Below are 25,533 nucleotides of genomic sequence, written 5' to 3'. Positions count from 1 at the left end.
CCCTCAAAGTGTCTCCGCCACAATGAGCTGAAGGCAATTAGAGGTTCCTGTTGCTTCTGTTGTGACTCTTTGCTTGGTCATTTGTTAGCATTGCTGGACCCTTATAAATTAATGTATGTATTTCAGTCCTGGTCCCAGTGCTGGCTGGCAGCCCTTTCCCCACCTCTACTTAAGGGGGGAACTGTTCCCAATGCTTGGAAAGCAGAATTACAGCACACTATAAAGTATGTTCATTGGGTTGCAACTGTCTTAAATTACTGGTTTTATGGATTTTATGTGTACCTCTTGCGCATCGCCTAGAGCCCAACATTGGCCGGGATGAAGCGATTCATAAATTTAACAAATAATAACAATAGATATGATTTTGCCACCTTTTAAATGGTTTTAAGCAAGTCGTTACCGTAATTTGTTTTTAATGGTTCTGTAAAATCTGTGTGGTTACCTACCCTGAACCCCCTTGCAGGGAGGGCGGGATGCAAATCAAACAAACTAGCAAATAAGCCATCCGGCCTGAACCTGCAAGGCTTTTTTATCCCTCCAGCAACTTGTGACTTGGGCACAGGGAGGGAACCCTGCTTTAAAATGCCATTCTTCCGAGCATGAGCTCACCACCTGCCTCCCCTCCTTCCTTTGTAGCTGCGAGACAGGCAGCAGCCCAACAGGTGCAGCTTCTGGGTTGCACACTGCACCGGCTGAACTTCTGCCTGCCCCGCAGAGGCAGCGCGCCTGAGCTAGGCGGGAGGGGCAAACAACAGGAGAAAGTGAAGAAGCTCCTCCATCCGGATTGGCCGAGCTTGCAGCCAATGGAGTGTGGGCTGCAGACCCAGGCCGAATGGAGGGGGCGCGGCTTCTTGCGCCCGAGAGCTTCTGGGTAGCCGTTGTCCGGGAAGCCGGCTTGTTTACATCCGGGGACTTCCCATTCCGCTCGTGGCTTCCGGTTTCCGTTGCCCGTTTCCAAGATGGCGACCATAGCGGAATTGAAAGCAGGTAGGGCAGGAAATGGAGCCCCCCCCCACCGGTCTTTCTTTCTTCCTCTCCTTTTTGTGTCGGCCTGGCTCCTCCTTAAGGGCCTCAAGCCCTCTTGCCCGCCTCCAGGGCTCCTGTCCTCGGAATGGCTGCGGGGCAGGCAGAAGTCTGGCCGGTGCAGCGCCGAGGGTTGCCCATCTCCAGGTGGGGGCAGGGGATCCCCCTGTTCGGAGCCCCCCCCCCCCTGCTTCAGGGTCAGCAGAAAGCGGGAGAGGGAAGGGAAATGTCTGCTGGGAACTCTGTTATTCCCTCTGGAGATTTATTCCCATAGAAAATCATGGAGAATTGATCTGCGGGTATCTGGCGCTCTGGGGGGCTGTTTTGGGGGGTAGAAGCACCAAATTTTCAGTATAGCATCTAGTGCCTCTCCCCAAAATACCCACCAAGTTTCAAAAAGATTGGACCAAGGGGTCCAATTCTATGAGCCTCAAAAGAAAGTGCCCCTATCCTTCATTATTTCCTATGGAAGGAAGGCATTGAAAAGGTGTGCTGTCCCTTTAAATGTGATGGCCAGAACTCCCTTTGGAGTTCAATGATGCTTGTCACAGCCTTGATCTTGGCTCCACCCCCAAAGTCTCCTGGCTCCACCCCCAAAGTCTCCTGGCTCCACCCCCAAAGTCCCCAGATATTTCTTGAATTGGACTTGGCAACCCTACCCTGTTCGGAGGCCCCCCCCTGCTTCAGGGTCAGCAGAAAGCAGGGGGGGGGGTGTGGAGGGAAATGTTTGCTGGGCACTTCGTTATTCCCTATGGAGACTGATTCCCGCAGAGTATAATGGAGAACTGAACCATGGGACTCTGGGGGGCTGTTTTTTGAGGTAGAGGCACCACATTTTCAGTATAGTATCCAGTGCCTCTCCCCAAAAGATCCTCCAAGTTTCAGAAAGATTGGACCAAGAGGTCCAATTCTATAAGCTCCCAAAGAAGTTGACCCTATCCTTCATTATTTCCATTGGAGGGAAGACATTTAAAAGGTTTGCGGTCCCTTTAAATGTGATGGCCAGAATTCCCTTTGGCGTTCAATTAGGCTTGTCACAACCTTGCTCCTGGCTTCACCCACAAAGTCCCCAGGTATTTCTTGAATTGGACTTGGCAACCCTAGCACTGCACCACCCTGAAGCTGCACCTGTTGGGTTGCTGTCTGCCTTGCAGCTGCAAAGGAATGAGGGGAGGTGGGTGGTAATTTCATGCTTGGAAGAATGGCATTTAAAAATGAAATTTTTTGTACTTTTCCTTTTGGCATGCAACCTTCAAGGCAACTTACAAAGGGGATACCTCACAAAAATAGAATAAAAACCATACATCAGCAGTAAAAGCACAAAGGGTTAGAGTAGCAACAGCATTAAGAATACAGTAAGGAACAGCAGGAAAACTAGTTCAGCATAGCTGAAATGCTATTGCAAGCATGAAATTAGTGATGTTTCATTTGGTGGCAGTTTGCAACCTGTGGTCAAATGCTTAATGAGGTCATAGCAGAAGATGTTAGGTGTATGAGGGGCAATTCTGAGCTTCAGGTTTCCTGTTGTTGTTTTTGCAGTGTTGTTTTTGCAGTGTTTTTTTGCTACTCTGTTCTTAGTTCATTGCAGCAAAATTACACAGATGTCCCAAGGCATCTGAAAAAGTACATTTTTGTAAGGTGCCCAATGGACTTCTGTTTAATTATCATATTTCTTGTGTATTACGATGTTTAAACAAGTTGCCAGCAATGTTCCCTCTAAGCTGCAGAGTCTTGTGAGCAAAAATTCTACTTTGTGAGCTACTGGCATTAAAATTGTGAGCTGCTGCATAAATTAGTGTGCTCTGGGGTCATTCTTCCTGAGCTAAGACAAAAAGGCGTGAGCTGGAGGCTAAAAAACTAGCTCACTTTAGAGGAAACACTGGTTGCCAGTCCTTCTTCATACAAAAGGCAAACTGAAATAATAGCTTCTTGATAGGGGGTGGGGATTTCCCTCTCCCGCTCAGGTCTACGCTTGCAGTGTCTTGCCATTCGCTCCTTGGAAATGGGTAGACCTGATTCCATACTTTGGGATGTTTGCCAATTACTTTTAGAAACAAAATTGCAACCCCCCCCCCAACTGTTTCTGTTGATCAGATGCCTGCCCTGGTAAATTGTGATTCCTATTTATTGGTTTCTGGGAATGCTGTGGTAAAAGGCTTAGCTCTGGATTTCTTCTAGAGGCCCCTTTCTCTTTTAACTCAGAGTAGGAACAAGTCTCTTTCTCTCACTCATAGAATCATAGAGTTGGAAGGGACCCCCAGGAAATTCACAAATACATCCCCACCCAGTGACCCCTGCTCCACACCTAGAGGATGGCAAAGCCCTCCAGGACCCCTGGCCAAACGGGCCTGGAGAAAAATTGCTGACTGACCCCGAAGTGGCCATCAGCATTTCCCTGGGTGTGTAAGAATGGGCAAGAAGAACTAAGCACTGCTGCAGCCCTTCGTGCCCTCCTTCCCATGATCTGCCTAATTCACAGGATCAGCATGAATTGCTTGGGAGTTGCTCACTTTGGCCAGTTGGCACAGGGGAAGGTTTTTATGCCTTGACACAGGAGCCCTGTTGGACTCTTGGATCGGCAAGTTTGCTCTCCAGGGGTAGCGCATATAGTTGGGTTTCCCGTAACGGAAGAATACCTGGTTTCGTGACCCTAGTTTTAAAGGACACACTGGAGAAGAGAGGGGCTCTGGGGCAAATGAAAGCGAGGATCCGAGCAGAGGTGTTCAACGCCCTGGATGACCAAAGTGAACGGCGACCACCACTGTCCCACGAAAATCTTCTTATCAATGAACTGATCCGTGAATACTTGGACTTCAACAAGTATAAGTACACTGCGTCTGTGCTAACTGCAGGTAAGCATTTCTCTTATGCCCTTTCTCTGTATTGCAGCAGGACCAACGTTTTAGAAGCAGATATGTACAAAATATTGCAGGTGCTGTCCCTTCAGCTCAATCTAGAGACAGTAGTAGAAGAAGATGATGTTGGATTTATATCCTGCCCTGTACTCTGAATCTCAGAGCGGCTCACAATCTCCTTTACCTGTAAGAGCCCTCTCAGCCCCACCCACCTCACAGGGTGTCTGTTGTGGGGGAAGAAGATAAAGGAGATTGTAAACTGCTCTGAGACTCTGATTCAGAGAGAAGGGCAGGGTATAAATCTGCAGTCTTGTATATTACCCCCCGCCAACAAACACCCTGTGAGATAGGTGGGGCTGAGAGAGCTCTGACAGAAGCTGCCCTTTCAAGGACAACTCCTACGAGACCCAAGGCTATTCCTCAGGTGCAAATGGAGGAGTGGGGAATCAAATGGGTTCTCCTAGATAAGAGTCCGCACATTTAACCACTACGCCAAACTGGCTCTCATATAGCATATATATCTTTGAAAAGTCCAGGTGAGGGGTTACAGTTCAGTGGCAGAGCTTGTGCTTGGGATGTGGAAGGTCCCAGATTCAATCCTCAGGACCACCTCCAGTTTAAGGGTCTAGGCAGGAGGTGATGTCAAAGAGCAGCTGCCAGTCTGAGTCTTATCTCACGACATATGTTAAAGAATCTACATACGTTAAACTCCTTGCATATGTATTCTCAGCAAGAAGGGCTATACTTACTTTGTATTTTACAACAGGAGAACTTTAGAACAGTATAATGGTATGTTAATTGTAATGTAAGGAGCCCCGTGGTGCAGAGTGGTAAAGCTGCAGTACTGCAGTCTGAGCTCTCTGCTCATGACCTGAGTTCGATCCCGGTGGAAGCTGGGTTCAGGTAACCAGCTCCAGGTTGACTCAGCCTTCCATCCTTCTGAGGTCGGTCAAATGAGGACCCAGCTTGCTGCGGGGGAAATGTAGATGACTGGGGAAGACAATGGCAAACCACCGCATGAAAAGTCTGCCGTGCAAACGTCGTGATGTGACATCACCCCAGAGTCGGAAATGACTGGTGCTTGCACAGGGGACTACCTTTACCTTTAATTGTAATGTGATGCAATGGAAACTGGAATGTATTTTTCTGACTTAACACTGCCTCCCACCGCAAAGAAAAAATGCCGTTAGTTACCTCCATGCTTGGGAGAAGACGAATGGCGCATAACAAAGGAGTCACAGTTAAACTCTTAACTTCCCACAATTAGGAAGAATACTTTTCCACATTTATCTCCTATTTTGACATATTTATTGCTTCACTGTTCCCCCCCCACACTTAATTAAATCCAAACAAATGTTGACTGTATAAACTTAGCTTGTTATTCCTGTTTTGTCTTTGTATATCTTAAAACATCTTCATCATGTTGCATGCTAATTTGCTGGTCAGCCTCTGCTTATATGTTTGAAGTGTTACTTTTCATTTCAGTGTATCTGAGGTAGTGTGTGTGTTCTGAAAGCTCGTACCTTGAATAAAACTCCATTGGTTTTAAAGGTGCCTGACTGGATTCCCACTTTATCCTTAAACTGACGCAGGTGTATGTTTGATTTTCAGAATCTGGCCAGCCGGACGTTCCCTTGGACAGAGACTTTCTGGTGAAAGAACTAAATATAGTTGAAGATCCAAGCAGCCGATCAGTGTAAGACAAGGCACATCATGTGTATTTAGTGACTTCGTATATCCCCTGCCTATTTGGTGTAGAGGTTAAGTGTGTGGACTCAAATCTGGGAGAATGTGGGGCTGAGAGAGTACTGAGAGAACTGGGACTGGCCCAAGGTCACCCAGCTGCTCTCGTCCTGTTTAGAACGGCTACTGAAAATGAAGAGTACTGAGCAGCACATTCTAAGCTGAGGTGGTACATTCACACATGCAGACCATCTTGGCTGTTTTCACATAGACATTTTGTTGTCTTGGTGTAGTGTAGTGGTTAAGTGTGTGGATTCTTATCTGGGAGAACCGGGTTTGATTCCCCACTCCTCCACTTGCACCTTCTGGAATGGCCTTGGGTTAGCCATAGCTGTTGCAGAGCTGTGCTTGAAAAGGCAGCTTTTGTCAGAGCTCTCTCAGCTCCATCCACCTCACAGGATGTCTGTTGTGTGTGGGGGGGAGATAAAGGAGACTGTAAGCCACTCTGAGACTGATTCGGAGAGAAGGGCGGGGTATAAATCTGCAGTCTTCTCCTCCTCCTCCTCCACTTGCAGCTGCTGGAATGGCCTTGGGTCAGCCAGAGCTCTGGCAGAGGTTGTCCTTGAAAGGGCAGGTGCTGTGAGAGTCCTCTCAGCCTCACCCACCTCACAGGGTGTCTGTTGTGGGGGAGGAAGATAAAGGAGATTGTAAGCCGCTCTGAGTCTCTGATTCAGAGAGAAGGGCGGGGTATAAATCTGCTCTTCTTCTCCTCCTCCTCCTCCCTCATGGGGACACAAGCAGCTTACATTGTTCTCTTTTCTTCCATTTTATCCACACAGCAACCCTGTGAGGTAGGTCAGGCTTAGAGTGTGTGACTAGCCCAAGATCACCTAGCGAGCTTCAGTGGCACAAGTGGGGATTCGAACCTGGGTCTCTCAGATCCTTCCCTCTGCTTTATCTTTACAACAACCCTGTTAGGTAGGCTAGGCTAAGTGTGTGTGACTGGCCCTTGAAAGACACCCAGCAAGCTGCCATGGGGATTCAAGTCTGGACCTCCAAGATTCCAGCCCTCTAACTACGCCACCACGCTGGCTCTCCATAGATGCTTCCTTGTGAGCACCCTCTGGATTTCGCATGCTCTCACCAGCATTCACTTTCACATCATGAAAGCCTGCAGCATTAACAGTGCAGGGTTTGAGAACGTCCCCCCCCCCAGTTTGGTGTAGTGGTTAAGTGTGCGGACTCTTATCTGGGAGACCCGGGTTTGATTCCCCACTCCTCCACTTGCACCTGCTAGCATGGTCTTGGGTCAGCCATAGCTCTGGCAGAGGTTGTCCTTGAAAAGGCAGCTGCTGTGAGAGCTCTCTCAGCCCCACCCACCTCACAGGGTGTCTGTTGTGGGGGAGGAAGGTAAAGGAGATTGTGAGCCGCTCTGAGACTCTTCGGAGTGGAGGGCGGGATACAAATCCAATATCTTCTTCTTCTTCTTCTTCCCCCGAAGGCTTTTGAAGCAAGGATCTTTCTTTCTTAAGGCTAGGTAAACAGCTCAAACAATTCTAGTCACAGTTTGTGGTATTAGCCTTAAGAGGTTTAAATTCTGAGATTGGGGGGGGGGGTTATTTTGAAGCTCTTTGGTACATAGCTGGTGGAATTCTGTGAGAGTTCTTTCCTGGGCTCCGAGGGCCTGCTGTTGTGTCCGTCTGCTTAAGAACAGTCTGTACCAACTTTTCCCTGCTAAAAAGGTTAGAAGCACAACCGTTTCCTTACTACCATTTCTAATCAGTCCACTTCTTAGGAATTTCCATTGGCTCTGCTTAACGTGTTTTTTATCAGACCATAACCTTGTTACCAATATCAGCTCATTTTCACTTCAGCTTCAGGCTACTTCTGCCTGAATAGAGGTCATAATCTCATTTATCTCTTGGGGTCACCCGGAGAGTTTACACTGGAAATACGCTCGATAGTATTCACAGCTGACCTCTCTGTTTCAGCCCCCTTGTGATTTTCCGCTTAAGTAGAATTCCCAGTTCTTTTTCCTTCCAGATGTCTGAGGACATGAGCTGTTGTATATTCTTGGTAACTCCATGTTTGTTACAGGCTGGTGCTTGAGTTCTATGAGGGGGCAGCCGTTCGGTCACTTCCAGGCAGTATTCCCTCTAAGCTGAGTTAGTGTGAGCTGGCTCACAGTTTTTTTTAGCCTCTGGCTCACACAATTTTTGTCTTAGCTCACAAAAATAGCCCCAGAGCAAACTAATTTATTCAGTAGCTCACAAATTTAATGCCAGGAGCTCTCTTCTGTCAGACAGGATCCACCAAACAGCAAGACAAGTAGCTAGGTTCCCCAGGTTCATAAAGAAAGCAAAAAGCGAGACAAATAGGCCAAACTGTAAATCTTTTAACAAATTTTAATGGCACCTGGGTTTAAAAATCATTTAAAGGGTTAAATAATAATCTTTAAAAATTTTTTACTGTTATAACCCTCAAGTCATCAAATTTTAATATGCAGATTCTTTGTGGGACTTTTTATAAGGTACTTTTAAGGTTGTTCTAGATGGCTAAAATGTTCTGCTCAATGACTGTAATAATAAACTGAATTCCTGTGAACTCTGAAGCTCCTGGTTAGAGCCCCAAGCACCTGTGACTCTCAAAAGCTCACACTGAAGTCACATTATTGTTGCCCTTCAAGGTGCCGCTCGGCCTGTGTTTGGAGTCTGCAGACAAACCAGCTGGGGAGCTGGTGTTGCAGGAGACCCACGGAGATCTTTCTCACAATGCAAGAACTCGTGGGCACTCCATGCAATTGCTGAGCAGTCGGGTTAGAACAGATAAAAGGAAGTCTTTCTTCACCCAAAGGGTGATTGACATGTGGACTTCACTGCCACAGGAGGTGATGGCGGCTACAAGCATAGGCAGCTTCAAATGGGGATTGGATAAGCATATGGAGCAGAGGTCCATTGGTGGAACTCTCTATCTGGGACAGTGATGCTCTGTATTGTTGGTGCTTGAGGGGGGCACAGTGGGAGGGCTTCTAGTGTCCTGGCCCCACTGATGGACTTGCTGATGGCACCTGGGTTTTTTGGCCACTGTGTGACGTGGAATGTTGGACTGGAGGGGCCACTGGCGTGATCCAAGATGGCTTCTCTTCTGTTCTTATGGATGGAAGCCGTGCCCTCTCTTTCTTAAGCCGCCTGCCTCCCTCCACTCAGGAGTGCCTTCTCTTTTAACAGGCCACTGCTGTACGGAATTGCAGCCCAGCTGTTGCACGCCAACAAAGAAGAAAAGCTCCGCCAGACGTTCCCCAGGTCATCATCCTTGCAGTTTTCAACGTGGAACTATAGCAAGACAGCTAACCAGAGAAGCCGAATGGGTATGGGATAGTGTCTCTATCTGTGTGCTTGTGTATTTTATATTTAAAGAAAGAGGCTATCAATTAAATCGGGAACATTATTGTCCCAGCTCTGTATGGTATCTGCCTTGGTAGAGAAGTCTTCTTTCTTGAGATGTTAGCAGTTCACTGAGGAGAACCAGGCAATAGCACAGCCTTGAGAGCCAATTTGGTGTAGTGGTTAAGTGCACAGACTCTTATCTGGGAGAATCGGGTTTGATTCCCCACTCCTCCGCTTGCACCTGCTAGAATGGCCTTGGGTCAGCCATGTCTCTCTTATCTGGGAGAACCGGGTTTGATTCCCCCCTCCTCCACTTGCAGCTGCTGGAATGGCCTGGGGTCAGCCAGAGCTCTCTAATCTGGGAGAGCCGGGTTGGATTCCCCCCTCCTCCACTTGAAGCTGCTGGAATGGCCTTGGGTCAGCCATACCTTTCGCAGAGTTGTCCTTGAAAGGGCAGCTGCTATAAGAGCTCTCTCAGCCCCACCCACCTCACAGGGGGGGGGAGGTAAAGGAGATTGTGACCTCTTTGAGACTCTGAGATTCAGAGTAAAGGGTGGGATATAAATCCAATGTCATCATCATCATCCTCTTCTTCTCTGACTTGGCTTTTTGGGAGCTCTTTGCCACTTAGCGGAACTTAGGGGGACTGGCATGGGGAGAAGGGAGGAAGTGGCCCTTGCCCTCGAGGGTGCAAGAGTAGGCAGGGCAGCAGGCACTGGGTAGTTAAATTGCCCCTTGTAAGCCTCCCTTGGACATCCCGCCCTCTCTTTGGCAAACTGGAACCTGGGAAGCTCTGGGCTGAATCCTTCCTCTGCCAGGGATGCTTCCTGGGAGGCTTCAGGCCAACCACACTGTCTCGGCCTAGCCTACCTCACAGGGCTGTTGTGAGGATACTGCAGAGAAGAGGAGAACATGGTAAGCCCGCTTTTGGTCCCTGCTGGGGAGAAAGGTATAAAAGAAGCAAATAAATAACGAGGGCAGGTGGGATTACGGCCAAGGACTATTTGGGATGGTTTGCAGGGAAAAGGAGCAGCCCTGGGACGTTCCAGCTCAGCTCACCCCAAGGAGATGTCAGTTAAAAGAGTACTTGGAATGGGTCCTCTCAAGAGCTATCTTTCTGCCTTTAGCTGCGTTTGGCAGTCTGCGTCCTAACGAGCTGTGCTCAGCAGCTCCCAGCAGAGACATGAGCGCTCCATCCCTGTGTATTTTTCAGCTGTGGTTCCAGAGGCAGTCGGCTCCAGCCTTGAAGATCCGTCAGTTTTACAGAGTGTGCCGAGATGAAACAACAAACTGCTCGACTGGTCTTCAAACCCAGTGGCTGATCCAGTGCTTCTTAAATGTGTGAAGGGCCTGTTCGTGCCTGCTCCGTATGGGTAATAGCTGTTTACGGAAACACTTTATTTCTCGTCAACCCCCAGCTGAGGCTGGCTCTGCAGGGATGGGCCAAGAGTCGCCTTTGCAAATTTTGAGGTTTTGGGGGAGGTAAAATGACGTGCAGTTTAACATGCAAATGCAAAAACTTGAGAGGTTTATCATCCTGCTGTTTTCAGCTGTTCCGTATAGTATTGGTTTCCAATTTTTACATTTATGAAAACACACTTTTGTACGCAAATAAATAAAAGCTAATTTACTTTGACCTCTTAATATGGAAGGGTGTGCAGTGGTTTAGCCATTGCTAGGTGGAAATAGTGAGCTGATGGGAGCGTTCCCCATTAATGGGCGGAAAGTTAGTTCTTGAAACATAATTATGTTGGGGAGGGACTTGTGGCTCAGTGGGAAAAATCATAGAATCGTAAGAGTTGGAGGGATCTCTGGGATCATCTAGTCCAGCCCCCTGCACAATGCAGGAAATTCGCAACTGCCTCCCTCCAGCCCCCAGTGACCTGCTCCATGCCCAGAAGATGACAAAAGCCTCCAGGATCCCTGGAGAAAAATTGCTGACTGACCCCAGAATGGCAAGAAAAGGCCAGGAGAACTCAGCACTGACGCAACCCTTCCTACCCTCCTCCTCATGATCTGCCGAAGTTCACAGGATCCTCATTGCTGTCAGGTGGCCATTCAGCCTCTGCTTAAAAACCTCCAAAGAGGGAGAGCCCACCACCTCCCAAGGAGGAAGCCTGTTCCACTGAGGAACCGCTCTAAACTCACAAACCCCTCCCTCTAAATTCACAGGATCCTCATTGCTGTCAGATGGCCATCTAGCCTCTGCTTAAAAACCTCCAAGGAAGGAGAGCCCACCACCTCCCAAGGAGGAAGCCTGTTCCACTGAGGAACTGCTCTAAACTCACAAATCCCTCCCCCTAAATTCACAGGATCCTCATTGCTGTCAGATGGCCATCTAGCCTCTGCTTAAAAACCTCCAAGGAAGGAGAGCCCACCACCTCCCAAGGAGGAAGCCTGTTCCACTGAGGAACTGCTCTAAACTCACAAATCCCTCCCCCTAAATTCACAGGATCCTCATTGCTGTCAGATGGCCATCTAGCCTCTGCTTAAAAACCTCCAAAGAAGGAGAGCCCACCACCTCCCAAGGAGGAAGCCTGTTCCACTGAGGAACTGCTCTAAACTCACAAATCCCTCCCCCTAAATTCACAGGATCCTCATTGCTGTCAGATGGCCATCTAGCCTCTGTTGAAGAACCTCCAAGGAAGGAGAGCCCACCACCTCCCGAGGAGGAAGCCTGTTCCACTGAGGAACTGCTCTAAACTCACAAATCCCTCCCCCTAAATTCACAGGATCCTCATTGCTGTCAGATGGCCATCTAGCCTCTGCTTAAAAACCTCCAAAGAGGGAGAGCCCACCACCTCCCCAAAAAGCCTGTTCCACTGAGGAACCGCTCTAAGCCAGCGATTACACACACTAAATAGTGCACTTTAAATCCACTTTCAGTGCACTTTCTAATTGGGTTCTGCAACTTCCCCCCCTAAAAAATCCAGTAGGAAGTGCATTGAAAGTGGATTGAAAGAGCATTATTTAATGTGTGTGACCACAGCCTAACTGTTAAGGGGGAAAAAAGAAGACGAAGAGATTGGATTTATACCCTGCCCTTCACTACCCGAAGAAGTCTCAGAGCGGCTTAAAATCTCCTTCCCCTTCCCCCCTTCCCACAGCAGACACCCTGGGAGGTAGGTGGTACTGAGAGAGCTCTGACTGAGATCTGCTCTTCAGAGGAACAGCTCTGCAAGAACTTGTGAGTGACTCAAGGCGACAACAGCAGGTGTGAGTGGAGGAGTGGAAAATCAAACCTGGTTCTCCCAGATAAGAATCTGCACACTTAACCACTAAAAGAAGAAGAAGAATTGCAGATTTATACCCCGCCCGTCTCTCTGAATCAGAGACTCGGAGTGGCTTACAATCTTCTATACTTTCTCCTCCCACAACAGGCACCCTATGAGGTGGGTGGGGCTGAGAGGGCTCTCACAGCTGCCCTTTCTGGTTAAAACAATTAATTATAATATAATATATTGTAATGGTATGTTATCATTTGCCATTAAATATTAATACACATATATCACATTTTCTCCAGCCCACCCCCCCTTTTGGTGACCCCCCCAGCAGTGCCGACCCCCTTAACAAACATCTCCATATTACTATTTAATTTAGTTTGTTATAAGGTAATAAACTCTATCTATTTAAGAATCTTTCTCTAGAAAGCCAAAGGTAGTTCTTCTTAGTCGTTAGCAAGTAAACGAAAAAGTTATAATCCAATAATTCTATTTTTTTAAACTGTAATCCATATATAGTTTCTTTAAAGATTAACCATTGTCAAAGATCATCAAATGTCCTTTTAACGTTCCATTGTTTTTCAATATATTTTTGAAACTTTCCCCACTCGTTTTTAAACTTCTCTAGATCTTGTTCTTTTAAGATTCTTGTAAGTTTGTCTATTTCACTGCAATGCATGACTTTCAAAGTCCATTCCCACTTTTCCGGTATTTTGTCTTTTTTCCCACATTTGCACATATAATGTCCGTGCAGCTGAAAGCGCATTGTTCTATCTTGCTTTTGAAATTTTTCCATTTGTAATCCCAGCAAAAAGATATCTGGTGCCTTCTTGCTATTATATCCCAAAACTTTCGAAATCTCTTGCTGAATCATTTGCCAAAATTGTTTCGCCTTTTTGCAAGTCCACCACATATGGTAGAAAGATCCTTCATGGCATTTACATTTCCAACAACTATCCGACACCTGATTGTTCATTTTTGCCAATTTCTTAGGTGTCATGTACCACCTATATAACATTTTAAAGCAATTTTCTTTTAGATATTTTCATAGAGTTCTTCCATAAGTATTCCCATGACTCCAGCAGCTGCCCTTTCAAGGACAACCTCTGCCAGAGCTATGGCTGACCCAAGGCCATTCCAGCAGGTGCAAGTGGAGGAGTGGGGAATCAAACCTGGTTCTCCCAGTTAAGAGTCCGTGCATTTAACCACTATACCAAACTGGCTCTCTGTAGCACAAACACATGCCTTTTTTTAGGAATCAAAAATATCAGTACATTCCCTAACCTGGACGGCCCAGGCAAGCCTGATCTCGTCAGATCTCAGAAGCTAACCAGGGTCGACTGTGTTTAGTACTTGCATGGGAGACAGTCCTGGAAATACCCAGTCGAGAGGGCAGAGGCAGGCTCTATTTAGCCACCTCTCTGAATATCCTCCAGGCCCCCAGTAGGGGTCAGTCACCAGAGGTTGCCATGACTTCCAGGTGTGAACACACACTCAAGATACTAAAAAGTACACTTGGCTAAATCATCTTTCTTGAGGCAGTGTAATCTAATGCGTCTTCACTCCAGAGTAAATGCAACTTGGTCTGGTGAAGCTGACTTCCAGGTGAGTGGGTGTAAGATTGCAACCCCAAGTCATCCTTTTCAGTCACACAGCTGAGATGTGCTCCTCTCACAGAACCCTTTTGCTGCTTTGCAAGCACCCCCTCTCAAGATGGGCTCGTTTCTTCTCAATGGTTGGGAAAACTGACCTTCAGTCCCCAGAAGACAAGTACAGGCGGCAGTCTGGTCCCGCATAAGGTGCATTGCTTTGGAGGGCAGTCATCTTGGTCTGCAGGAGAACATAAGAACATAAGAGAAGCCCTCTTGGATCAGGCCAGTGGCCCCTCCAGTCCAACACTCTGTGTCACATAAGAACAGAAGAGAAGCCATGTTGGATCAGGCCAGTGGCCCCTCCAGTCCAACACTCTGTGTCACATAAGAACAGAAGAGAAGCCATGTTGGATCAGGCCAATGGCCCATCCAGTCCAACACTCTGTGTCACATAAGAACAGAAGAGAAGCCCTGTTGGATCAGGCCAATGGCCCCTCCAGTCCAACATTCTGTGTCACAGAAGAACATAAGAGAAGCCATGTTGGATCAGGCCAGTGGCCCATCCAGTCCAACACTCTGTGTCACATAAGAACATAAGAGAAGCCATGTTGGATCAGGCCAGTGGCCCCTCCAGTCCAACACTCTGTGTCACACAGTGGCCAAAAACCCAGGTGCCATCAGGAGGTCCACCAGTGGGGCCAGGACACTAGAAGCCCTCCCACTATGCCCCCCTCAAGCACCCAGAATACAGAGCATCACTGCCCCAGACAGAGGGTTCCATCTATACCTTGTGACTTATAGCCACTGATGGACCTCTGCTCCATATGCTTATCCAACCCCCTCTTGAAGCTGTCTATGCTTGTAGCCGCCACCACCTCCTGTGGCAGTGAATTCCACGTGTTAATCACTCTTTGGGTGAAGAAGGACTTCCTTTTATCTGTTCTAACCCGACTGCTCAGCAATTGCATTGAATATCCACGTGTTCTCGTATTGTGAGAAAGGGAGAAAAGTCTTTCTCTACCTTCTCTATCCTATGCATAATCTTGTAAGCTTCTCTCATGTCGACGTTTCTGCAAGCTAAAGAGCCCCAAGTGTTTTAAGAAGAGCTAGATTTGAGTCTGGAAGCACCTTTGAGAACAACTAGATTTGGGGGGGAGGAGCTCTTAAGAGTCAGAGCTCTGATTTAACTAAGGGGGCTTTGACTTTGGGAAGCTCATGCCCCCCCAAATCTTGATGGTTTCCAGCATGCCTCTAGTCTTGATTCTGGTTGCATGAAACACAATGGCTTCTCTTTTGAGGAAGAACTGGAATGCACTTGAAGCTGTTAACCTGGGGAGAAGAAGACGACGTTAGATTTATCTTCTGCCCTCCACTCAGAGTCTCAGAGCAGCTCACAATCTCCTATATCTTCTCCCCCCACAACAGACACCCTGTGAGGTGGGTGGGGCTGAGAGCTCTCACAGCAGCTGCCCTTTCAAGGACAACTCCTATTAGAGCTATGGCTGACCCAAGGCCATTCCAGCAGCTGCAAGTGGAGGAGTGGGGAATCAAACCCGGTTCTCCCAGATAAGAGAGCTCTGGCTACCCCAAGGCCATTCCAGCAGGTGCAAGTGGAGGAGTGGGGAATCCAACCCGGTTCTCCCAGATCAGAGTCCACACACTTACAAACCTTTCAGGTCCAAACAAGTTTGCTGATTTCCTTCCTCTTCCTTCCTCGGTGCTTGTCAGACCGCAGCCGGCACGGCTGTGTGTGGTTGTCGAGCATGGCATCCGTGAATGAAGAGCTCTTCTCTTCCTCTGAATTGAGTGGGAGACTCACATAGGCCACCCTGAGTTTAGAAGAGGGAGGGTGTGCCAGCCCAGCTTCTCACTCCTGCTGACCTTCTGGGAGGCCTCACGAGTGAAACTCAGTACTGCTGAGGCAGTCCGTCTTGGCAAAGGCCTTGCCCCCGGGAGGTGGCACCCCTTTGCTGACATCTGTTTATTGACTTCCGCTTATGCTCTACTTTTCTCCTCAGTAGGGACTATTACTCCCTCTAAACTGCGGAGTCTTGTGAGCAAAAATTCTGTTCTGTGAGCTACTGGCATTAAAGCTGTGAAGCATTCCAGCAGCTGCAAGTGAAGGAGTGGGGAATAAGAACATAAGAGAAGCCATGTTGGATCAGGCCAATGGCCCATGCAGTCCAACACTCTGTGTCACACAGTGGCCAATATATATATATACACACACACACACACTCATACACACTGTGGCTAATAGCCACTGATGGACCTCTGCTCCATATTTTTATCCAATTCCCCCTTGAAGCTGGGTATGCTTGTAGCTGCTACCATCTCCTGTGGCAGTGAATTCCACATGTTAATCACCCTTTGGGTGAAGAAGTAATTCCTTTTATCCATTTTAACCTGACTGCTCAGCAATTTCATTGAATGCCCACGAGTTCTTGTATTGTGAGAAAGGGAGAAAAGTACTTCTTTCTCTACTTTCTCCATCCCATGCATAATCTTGTAAACCTCTTATCATGTCACCCCACAGTTGACATTTCTCCAAGCTAAAGAGCTTCAAGCGTTTTAACCTTGCTTCATAGGGAAAGTGTTCCAAACCTTTAATCATTCTCGTTGCTCCTTTCTGGACTTTTTCCAATGCTATAATATCCTTTTTGAGGTGCGGTGACCAGAATTGCACACAGTACTCCAAATGAGACCGTGCCATTGATCTCAAAAAGCAAATGGCCCAGATGTGTATGGTCCCTTAGGATCATTTGTATCTTCCTTTTACATGCCATATTATACAGATTGGTGGATCTGTATAATATGGCATGTAAAAGGAAGATACAAATGATCCTAAGGGACCATACACATCTGGGCCATTTGCTTTTTGAGATCTTACCGTCAGGTAGACGATATAGAGTGTTGAAGGCTAGGACAAACAGATTTAAGGACAGTTTCTATCCAAGTGCTGTGGTTAGGTTAAATGCAGGGTTATGAAGGATTATCTGTTTTAGATGTATTTAATGGTTTAAATGGTTTTAATGGTTTTATGAATGTTTAATGGTTTTATGAATGTTTATTTAAGGGTTTAAATGGTTTTAATGGTTTTATGAATGTTTATCCGTTTTAGATGTATTTAAATGGTTTTAATTGTTTAAATGGTTTAATGGTTTCAGATGTATTTAAATGGTTTATGAATATGTGTGTTTGATGTGTTGGTATGTTTGTGGAAGAGCACCTCATTTCGTTGCTCTCTTTTTGTTGAGAACAATGACAATAAATTCATCTATCTATCTATCTATCTATCTATCTATCTATCTATCTATCTATCTATCTATCTATCTATCTATCTATCTATCTATCTATCTATCTATCTATCTATCTATACAGGGGCATTATGATACTGGCTGATTTGTTTTCAATTCCCTTCCTAATAATTCCCAGCATGGTGTTGGCCTTTTTTATTGCAAATGCACACTGTCTCGACATTTTCAGTGAGTTATCTACCACGACCCAAAGATCTCTCTCTTGGTCAGTCTCTGCCAGTTCACACCCCATCAACTTGTGTTTGTAGCTGGGATTCTTGGCCCCAATGTGCATTACTTTGCACTTGGCCACATTGAACCGCATCTGCCATGTTGACGCCCACTCACCCAGCCTCAACAGATCCCTTTGGAGTTCCTCACAATCCTCTCTGGTTCTCACCACCCTGAACAATTTAGTGTCATCTGCAAACTTGGCCACTTCACTGCTTACTCTCAACTCCAGATCATTAATGAACAAGTTAAAGAGCATGGGGCCCAGTACTGAGCCCTGCGGCACCCCACTGCTTACCGTCTTCCACTGCGAAGATTGCCCATTTATACTCACTCTCTGCTTCCTATTAATTAGCCAGGTTTTGATCCACAAGAGGACCTGTTCTTTTACTCCTTGACTCTCGAGGTTACTAAGGAGCCTTTGATGAGGAACTTTATCAAAAGCTTTCTGGAAGTCAAGATAAACAACATCTATTGGGTCCCCTTTGTCCACATGCTTGTTCACCCCCTCAAAGAAATGTAACAGGTTAGTGAGGAAAGATCTTCCTTTACAGAACCCATGCTGAGTCTTCCTCAATAACCCGTGTCCATCAATGTGCCTACTCATTCTGTCCTTGATAATGCTTTCTACCAACTTTCCCGGTATTGAAGTCAGACTGACTGGCCTGTAATTTCCCGGATCTCCTCTGGAACCCTTTTTAAAGATGGGAGTGACATTTGCTACCTTCCAGTCCTCAGGAACGGAGACAGATTTCAATGAAAGATTAAATATTTTTGTCAGGAGATCCATAAGTTCACCTTTGAGTTCTTTCAGAACTCTTGGATGTATGCCATCCGGACCTGGTGACCTATTAGTTTTTAATTCGTCAATCAGTTGTAGGACCTCCTCTCTTGTCACCTCGATCTGACTCAGGTCTTTCAACACCCTTTCCAAAATTACCTGGTTCTCCCAGATAAGAGTCTGCACAGTTAACTACTGCACCTAACTGGCTGTGTGGTTGCTCTGGAAATGCCTGCAGGCTGCCTTGACCTGAGCCTCAGATCTGTGAGCACAAAGCTTGCAGCTGTGATGCTGAAGAGGAAGGGTGTTCTCCACAAGTGCCGAGGAAAGCAGTGCTCGTGAAGGGTGAGAAGTCCTATCTGATGCTAAAAGGGAGATGTTTACCTATCTATTATATATTTTAATCTCAGCCTCCTTACACAGAGGACTAGCAGGCATGATTCCTTGTTTTATCCTCACAACGAGCCTGCAAGGTAGGCCCAGCTGAGAGCAGGTCTCTGGCCCAAGGTCACCCACGGAGCTCCCAGGATGAGTGAGACTTTGAACTCAGCTCTCCAGGGCCCTCTTCTAGCGCTACGGCCCCGCTCTGCTTCTCCAGGGTCCAGCTGGCCAGCCTCCTGGTCCTGATCCATCAAGGACTCTGTGGCTGGTGGCTTTCAGCTGGGACGCCGCCAGCTTCGTGAAGGGAGCCAAAACGGGCTCTCAGGGGTCCCTCTCCAGCAGCTTCATGGAGCTCTAAGCCTTTCTCGGGCAGCTAGGTTTGCTGGCTCAGAAAGCCACCTTGAATTCACTTGACCCGTCCCTAGTTCAGCCACGGAAAGCCACTGTTCATGCACAGAAATGTGAGGTCGAGTGATGTCTGGATCGTGGCCTGCTGCGTAACTTGCCCTTAATCGCTCCCCCGTTTTCCATCTGGCCCTAGCTACAGCTCGGCCCCCCCCACCGCCACTCTTGTTAGAGCCTTCGCTTGCCTGCCAGCAGCTTCTGTGTATGCCGGTGGATGCAAAGGCAGAGAATTTCCATTCCTTTTTAAGCTGTTGCCTCTGGAAGGTGGAGGTATTTACAAAATGGTTTTATAGCTCTGCAAAGGAAGGAAGACTGGGGGAATAACCTTCCAGGAGGGGGGAGACGGCTCACGTCAAGGGAGGTTTGCTCACAGCATGGGTTTTCGGGGACTCAGACAGCCCCCCTCTCTGATTTTGTGTGCATTTCTGGCTCTCCCGCAGGGTCCCTTTGGATGCCCATGGCAGACGGAGCACCCACACCCTCCCTCCCCTCCTCTCTGCTGAGTCACCTGCTTGGCACATGACCTAAAAAGAAGGACATACAGGCCTCCTCCCATGACCCTCTCCTTCCCCTCCCAACACCCCTGCGAGGTAGGCCAGCACAATTCTTCCTGCAGTGGAGAGGCAGGGCTTCCTGCAGTGGAGAGGCAGGGTTTTTCTGAAGGCTGAGGTCAAATCTGACCCACCGGCTCCCCGTTAGTCCAACCGTCTGCTCCCCACTGCCCTTGTGGAAGCTCCGGTAGCAGCTGTGGGGACCGAAGAGGCTCCGTGGCTGCCCGTCTGAGTTCATGCGTGGGCAGGAAGGACTGGCATAAAACCCATAAATGACTACTGCACAGTGAGAAGACTGCCTCTGTGCAGCAACCCTGGGCTTCCTTGGTGGACTTCCATCCAAATGCTAACCAGGACCAACCGTGCTTAGCTTCTGAGGTATGACAAGATCAGGCCTAGCTTGGCTAGCCACATCAAAGCATGAGATGAGCAGAAGGGTTTTGCCCTTGCCTGCCTCTGTGTAGCAACCCAGAACCCCCTTGGTGGTCTCCCATCTGAGTCTTAACCAGGAATGACCCTGCGTAGCTTCTGAGATCTGACGAGATCAGGCCTAGCCTGGGCTAGCCTTTGATATGAGATGAGATGAGCAGAGGTGTTTTTGCCCTTGCCTGCCTCTGCGTAGCAACCCTGGGCTTCCTTGGTGGACTTCCATCCAAATGCTAACCAGGACCAACCGTGCTTAGCTTCTGAGGTATGACAAGATCAGGCCTAGCTTGGCTAGCCACATCAAAGCATGAGATGAGCAGAAGTGTTTTTGCCCTTGCCTGCCTCTGCGTAGCAACCCTGGGCTTCCTTGGTGGTCTCCCAGCCAAGCACTAACCAGGACTAACCCCGCTTAGCTTCAGAGATCTGAGGAGATGAGACTCTCCTGGCCCATCCAAGTTGCAGAAGGAAATAACACGGCTGGGATTAGGGAGCTGTCAGCCCCCTAAGTAACTCCCTGCCCTGTGAACAGAGCCTCGCTGCTTTCTGCCCTCGGCAAGAACAGACCTGGGCGGTTGGGGGGGTCTACACTGCCCTTCTGGGTCTGCCTTTGTGCTTGGGCGGCTGAGCTGCCCCATGGTGACCCCTCTGCCCTGGCTGGCAGCCTGGGAGCTGCTCCTTCCCTCTGCCACCCCTCTGCATCCACACGTGCTCCATATTTAGGCTGTCGCTGAGTGGGGTGCCTCCGGGGTTTCGCATCCGGAATGCCGATGGGAATTCCTGGAGGATCTGTGCTTTCCCTTTTTGGGAGGTTTGAGCAGGAACGGCCCAGGCGAGCAACAGTGGCCTGGATGGGGCGGGGGGGGGGAGGTTGAAAGTTTTGGGGGGGGAGTTGATGAGGACCAGATTCCTCCCTCCCCCTAGCTGGCTGCAAGAACCTCTCAGCCTTCCGTCTCTTTCCAGCCTCCCTGTCTTTGCACAACAACAGAGGGGGGGAGGGTTCCTTCCTCCCCACACTCCCCCCCCCCTTTGCTGTGCCACAGGCCATTGAACAGTTGTCTTTTCCCATTTATGGACAGAGGGAGGCCTTTATATATTTATATACATATATATTATTTACAGCACTTTCTCAGGAACTGGACTGAGACGGCAGCAAAATCTTTCTTTGCTGAGAGCTGGGAAAAAGCTGTCCTCTGACTCCCTGGAGACAGAGGTGGCTTAAAACTGCAGCAAAAGCTGCACAACCCCCCCGTGTGTGTGTGTGTGTGTGTGTGTGTGTGTGTGTGCAGGGGGGAAATCGGGTAAGGCCTCTCTCTGTCCATGTTGCCTGGGGAATACTTGCCCCTTGCTTCTCACCCCACCCCTAGCTGGACTCCCCAAAGCACTGGACCGATCTGGCTTTATTTTTGAATTCCACCTTCTTAAGCTGGGGATAGATAAACCCGCTTTATTGCACAGGGGAAATGGGGGGGCAGCCTCTCTCTCTTTATCAGGCGCTTCTTGACTTGACCTCCTCCTTCCCCCCCCCCCACCCCCGGAAGCCCAACTACTGGAGAAAGCAGGAAGGGGTTAAGAAGAGCTTTATCACTTGTTTGGAGCAGAGCCTCTGTTTCTGGAAAGTTTTGTGTGTGTGTGTGTGTTTTTTTAAAGTCTTATAATTGTTGAGCCATCCCATCAGTCACATGGTTCATGAGAAGGAAGAAGCGCATCCTTTGATGAGAGCGTGGTTTTGAAGTTCGGGGGGGGGGGCAAATTCCAGCTTCAAACTGGGCCCAATAGTCTAGGCTGGGCACTCCCCCAGTAGGGGGTGGTGTCTGGGGGCCCCTCCCCACGGAGCTGTTTCCCCTCTATATAGGGGGTTGGTAGAGGCAGTGTGCCCTTGGACTGCCCCAGCTCTCAGCTGTTCGGGTTCCGGACTCTCCAACACACTTTCTGCCTTCTTCCCTGGACCTCTGTAAGTACTTTTTGATAGGCGAAGGGATTTGCCAGCTGCTGTGTGTTAAGAGCTGCATCCCCTTGCTGTTCCACTATCAATCTGAATTAATTGCTCTTCTTCGCAAAAGCAATCAAGCCGTTATTTTCCCGTGGGACGAATGCACAAAACCGCCGTCTTCCTTTAAAGCTATCCAGGACGTGTGAGTTTCTACCACAAAGAGTTCGTGCCCGCTTTCTGGAAATTCACTGAGGTTTTTTAGTGTGCAATTGAATTAGCAAGGGTGACAACTTATTTAATGATTAAGTATTTATTGCTACCTTAACTGAAGTGCGTAGGGGGTATGTTAGTTGTGTATTTGCAAGCCCGTCTTTTTTTTTTAAAAAAATGGAGTTGAAACTTAAATAAATGCATTTCGTCCAGTCTTTGCAACTTCTCATAGCTTGGAAATACAAGCTGCAGAAGGCAAACCAAATCTGACACTTTACAGATGTTACAGATATTTTCTTTTCCTACTATTTGGGATGCTACAATAGCAAGAAATGCCTGTCAAGTAGCTGGTGTTTTTCAACTCAGCCAATTGCCTCCCTGGGTGACTGAAGTAGAAGCAAATTTGTAGCTAGCTCCCGATGACAGCGACTGAGTGTGAAGTTGCATCTCCTCTTGACGGACGGAAGGGCCTGGTGAAAACGACACAGGTGCCTGACTTGTTCACTCCTGCCCTGCTGGGTTGGGAATACACTTTGCGGGAAGGCTCGGAGGGTCACACTTGTTGAGACAATTGGGAAGGAACGTCAGCTCAGAGTTGGTCCAAAGGAGCTGAAGGGGTTTTTCATGTCATGACCTCCTGGGATGACCCCCTTCTGAGAGGTGGCGAAGGAGACCAGGCGGCTCTCGCACTCTGGCCGAAAGGCTGTGAAGGCAGGTAGTCAAATGTCAGCAGATGGCAGCAAAGAGAGGTTTTGCTGATTTCCCAACCAGCCCGCTGCACTCCGGGAAGCAAACTGGGCATCCTGGGTGTCGCTGCCAGTCCTGCGTGCACCCTTGCCAGACATGTACAGATCTCCGTCAGATGTACGGCATGTCATCATGTGTACACCTCACAAGACTCCAAGCAGTTGAGAATATTCCTTGATCCGTGGGTGGGTGGGGAGTTCAGACAAACATGAAGTTTCCGAGGGATATCCGAGGCTCCTGCTACAAGCCTTCCTGCAAGGCCATTTTTTTTAAAAACAGAGTTGGAATTCCAACAGATGCATTCCTCCCTGTTCTTGCAACTTCTCACGGCTTGGGAATGAGGAGTTGCAAAATGCGAACTGAGGTCGGCTCCTCCGCAGCCGGGTCTCTCGGCTTTGGCATCCGCGGTGGCTTGGATGTCAGCAGCCCGCTTTTTTTGCGTGTCGCCTTCGCAAAAGACTTTTGTTATTCCCTAAAAGGTATTTGTTTTGAACTTATCATTAGGGGAGTTATTTTTCCCCCCTTCTTCTCCCTTTTGGCGGATCTGCTAGTTCCGAGAAGAACATGGCCTTATATGGTAGCCAACGTGGGTAGAGGCAAACAAGCCCAGAACTCTCTTACGGATGAGTTCTTTACTGGGAGAGAGAGCCTGGGCTTGGCTTTGAAGCTGGTTCAACTTAGAAGCAACCGGGTCAAGAGATCTCCCCCTCCCCTTGTTTCAGGGTGGAGATGCTTGCAAGATAAGAAATAGAGAGTGCTGGTTTGGTGAACTGAACAACCAAACACTCTTCACACCTGAAATGTGACCCTCCAGTGAGAACCTCAGAACTTACATTTCTTTGAACCAGTTTGGTGTAGTGGTTAAGTGTGCGGACTTTTATCTGGGAGAACTGGGTTTGAATCCCCACTCCTCCACTTGCACCTGCTGGAATGGCCTTGGGTCAGCCATAGCTCTCTTATCTGGGAGAACCGGGTTTGATTCCCCACTCCTCCACTTGCAGCTGCTGGAATGGCCTTGGGTCAGCCAGAGCTCTCTTATATGGGAGAACTGGGTTTGATTCCCCACTCCTCCACTTGCACCTGCTGGCATGGCCTTGGGTCAGCCAGAGCTCTCTTATCTGGGAGAACTGGGTTTGATTCCCCACTCCTCCACTTGCAGCTGCTGGAATGGTCTTAGGTCAGCCAGAGCTCTCTTATCTAGGAGAACTGGGTTTGATTCCCCACTCCTCCACTTGAAGCTGCTGGAATGGCCTTGGGTCAGCCAGAGCTCTCTTATCTGGGAGAACCGGGTTTGATTCCCCACTCCTCCACTTGCAGCTGCTGGAATGGCCTTGGGTCAGTCAGAGCTCTCTTATCTGGGAGAACCGGGTTTGATTTCCCACTCCTCCACTTGCACCAGCTGGAATGGCCTTGAGTCAGCCATAGCTCTCTTATCTGGGAGAACCGGGTTTGATTCCCCACTTTTCCACTTGCACCTGCTGGAATGGCCTTGGGTCAGCCAGAGCTCTCTTATCTGGGAGAACCGGGTTTGATTCCCCACTCCTCCACTTGCAGCTGCTGGAATGGCCTTGGGTCAGCCAGAGCTCTCTTATCTGGGAGAACCGGGTGTGATTCCCCACTCCTCCACTTGCACCTGCTGGAATGGCCTTGGGTCAGCCAGAGCTCTCTTATCTGGGAGAACCGGGTTTGATTTCCCACTCCTCCACTTGCACCAGCTGGAATGGCCTTGAGTCAGCCATAGCTCTCTTATCTGGGAGAACCGGGTTTGATTCCCCACTTTTCCACTTGCACCTGCTGGAATGGCCTTGGGTCAGCCAGAGCTCTCTTATCTGGGAGAACCGGGTTTGATTCCCCACTCCTCCACTTGCAGCTGCTGGAATGGCCTTGGGTCAGCCAGAGCTCTCTTATCTGGGAGAACCGGGTTTGATTCCCCACTTTTCCACTTGCACCTGCTGGAATGGCCTTGGGTCAGCCAGAGCTCTCTTATCTGGGAGAACCGGGTTTGATTCCCCACTCCTCCACTTGCAGCTGCTGGAATGGCCTTGGGTCAGCCAGAGCTCTCTTATCTGGGAGAACCGGGTTTGATTCCCCACTCCTGCACTTGCAGCTGCTGGAATGGCCTTGGGTCAGCCAGAGCTCTCATATCTGGGAGAACCGGGTTTGATTCCCCACTCCTCCACTTGCACCTGCTGGAATGGCCTTGGGTCAGCCAGAGCTCTCGCAGGAGTTGTCCCTGAAAGGGCAGCTTCTGGGAGAGCTCTCTCAGCCCCACCCACATCATAGGGTGTCTGTTGTGGGGGAGGAAGGGAAAGGAGATTGTGAGCCGCTCTGAGACTCTGATTCAGAAAGAAGGGCAGGGTATAAATCTATGGTCGTTGTCTTCTTTTAAAAAGTTACGATATCTCTGGCAATAAGAACTGATGTGGGTGGATGAGTTGAGAGCCAGCAAGACCCTGTTTCAAATCTCATCTCTCATCCCCAGAGGTCATTTTATAGAAAAACAGGTGGTGGAGCTCATCCAGGGATTGTTATGCAGCTGCACCTACTATTCCATGGACGAGGAGGTGGAACTCTCAGGAAGGTTCAGGAGCTGTGCTCCTGTGAGCTCCCCCTGAATCCAAGGCCTGCTCATCCCTCTTGGCGAGGCTTCTTGCTCAGTGGCAGAGCCTCTGCTTGGCATGCAGACATTTCCCAGTTCAGCCTCCAGCAGCAGCTCCATTTTGAAAGGATCCAGGCAGCAGGTGATGTGAAAGACCTCAGCCTGAGACCCTGGCGAGTTTCTGTCAGTCTGGGGAGGCAAGACTGACCTGCATGG

The 25,533-nt window shown here is 48.7% G+C and overlaps 2 protein-coding genes across 2 annotated transcripts in view; both read left to right on the top strand.

Moving 5' to 3' along the window:
• The first annotated feature begins 861 nt into the window (after positions 1-861).
• Positions 862-10,591, top strand: CEP20 (centrosomal protein 20). Its single transcript, XM_060260623.1, has 5 exons — positions 862-987; positions 3,678-3,875; positions 5,490-5,574; positions 8,789-8,928; positions 10,161-10,591. Exons 1-5 carry the CDS (start codon positions 960-962, stop codon positions 10,226-10,228), a joined length of 519 nt encoding a protein of 172 aa, XP_060116606.1. The 5' UTR covers positions 862-959; the 3' UTR covers positions 10,229-10,591.
• Positions 10,592-21,673: 11,082 nt separating this feature from the next.
• Positions 21,674-25,533, top strand: part of MYH11 (myosin heavy chain 11) — a 107,550-nt gene continuing 103,690 nt past the window's right edge. Inside the window, 1 exon segment of the mRNA XM_060260978.1 lies at positions 21,674-21,782. The gene's annotated coding sequence lies outside the window, so the exon portion shown is untranslated.

The sequence above is a fragment of the Heteronotia binoei genome, chromosome 20 (genome assembly GCF_032191835.1).
Source record: "Heteronotia binoei isolate CCM8104 ecotype False Entrance Well chromosome 20, APGP_CSIRO_Hbin_v1, whole genome shotgun sequence".
Classification (NCBI taxonomy): Eukaryota; Metazoa; Chordata; class Lepidosauria; order Squamata; family Gekkonidae; genus Heteronotia; species Heteronotia binoei.
This window is presented reverse-complemented; position numbering and strand designations above follow the sequence as displayed.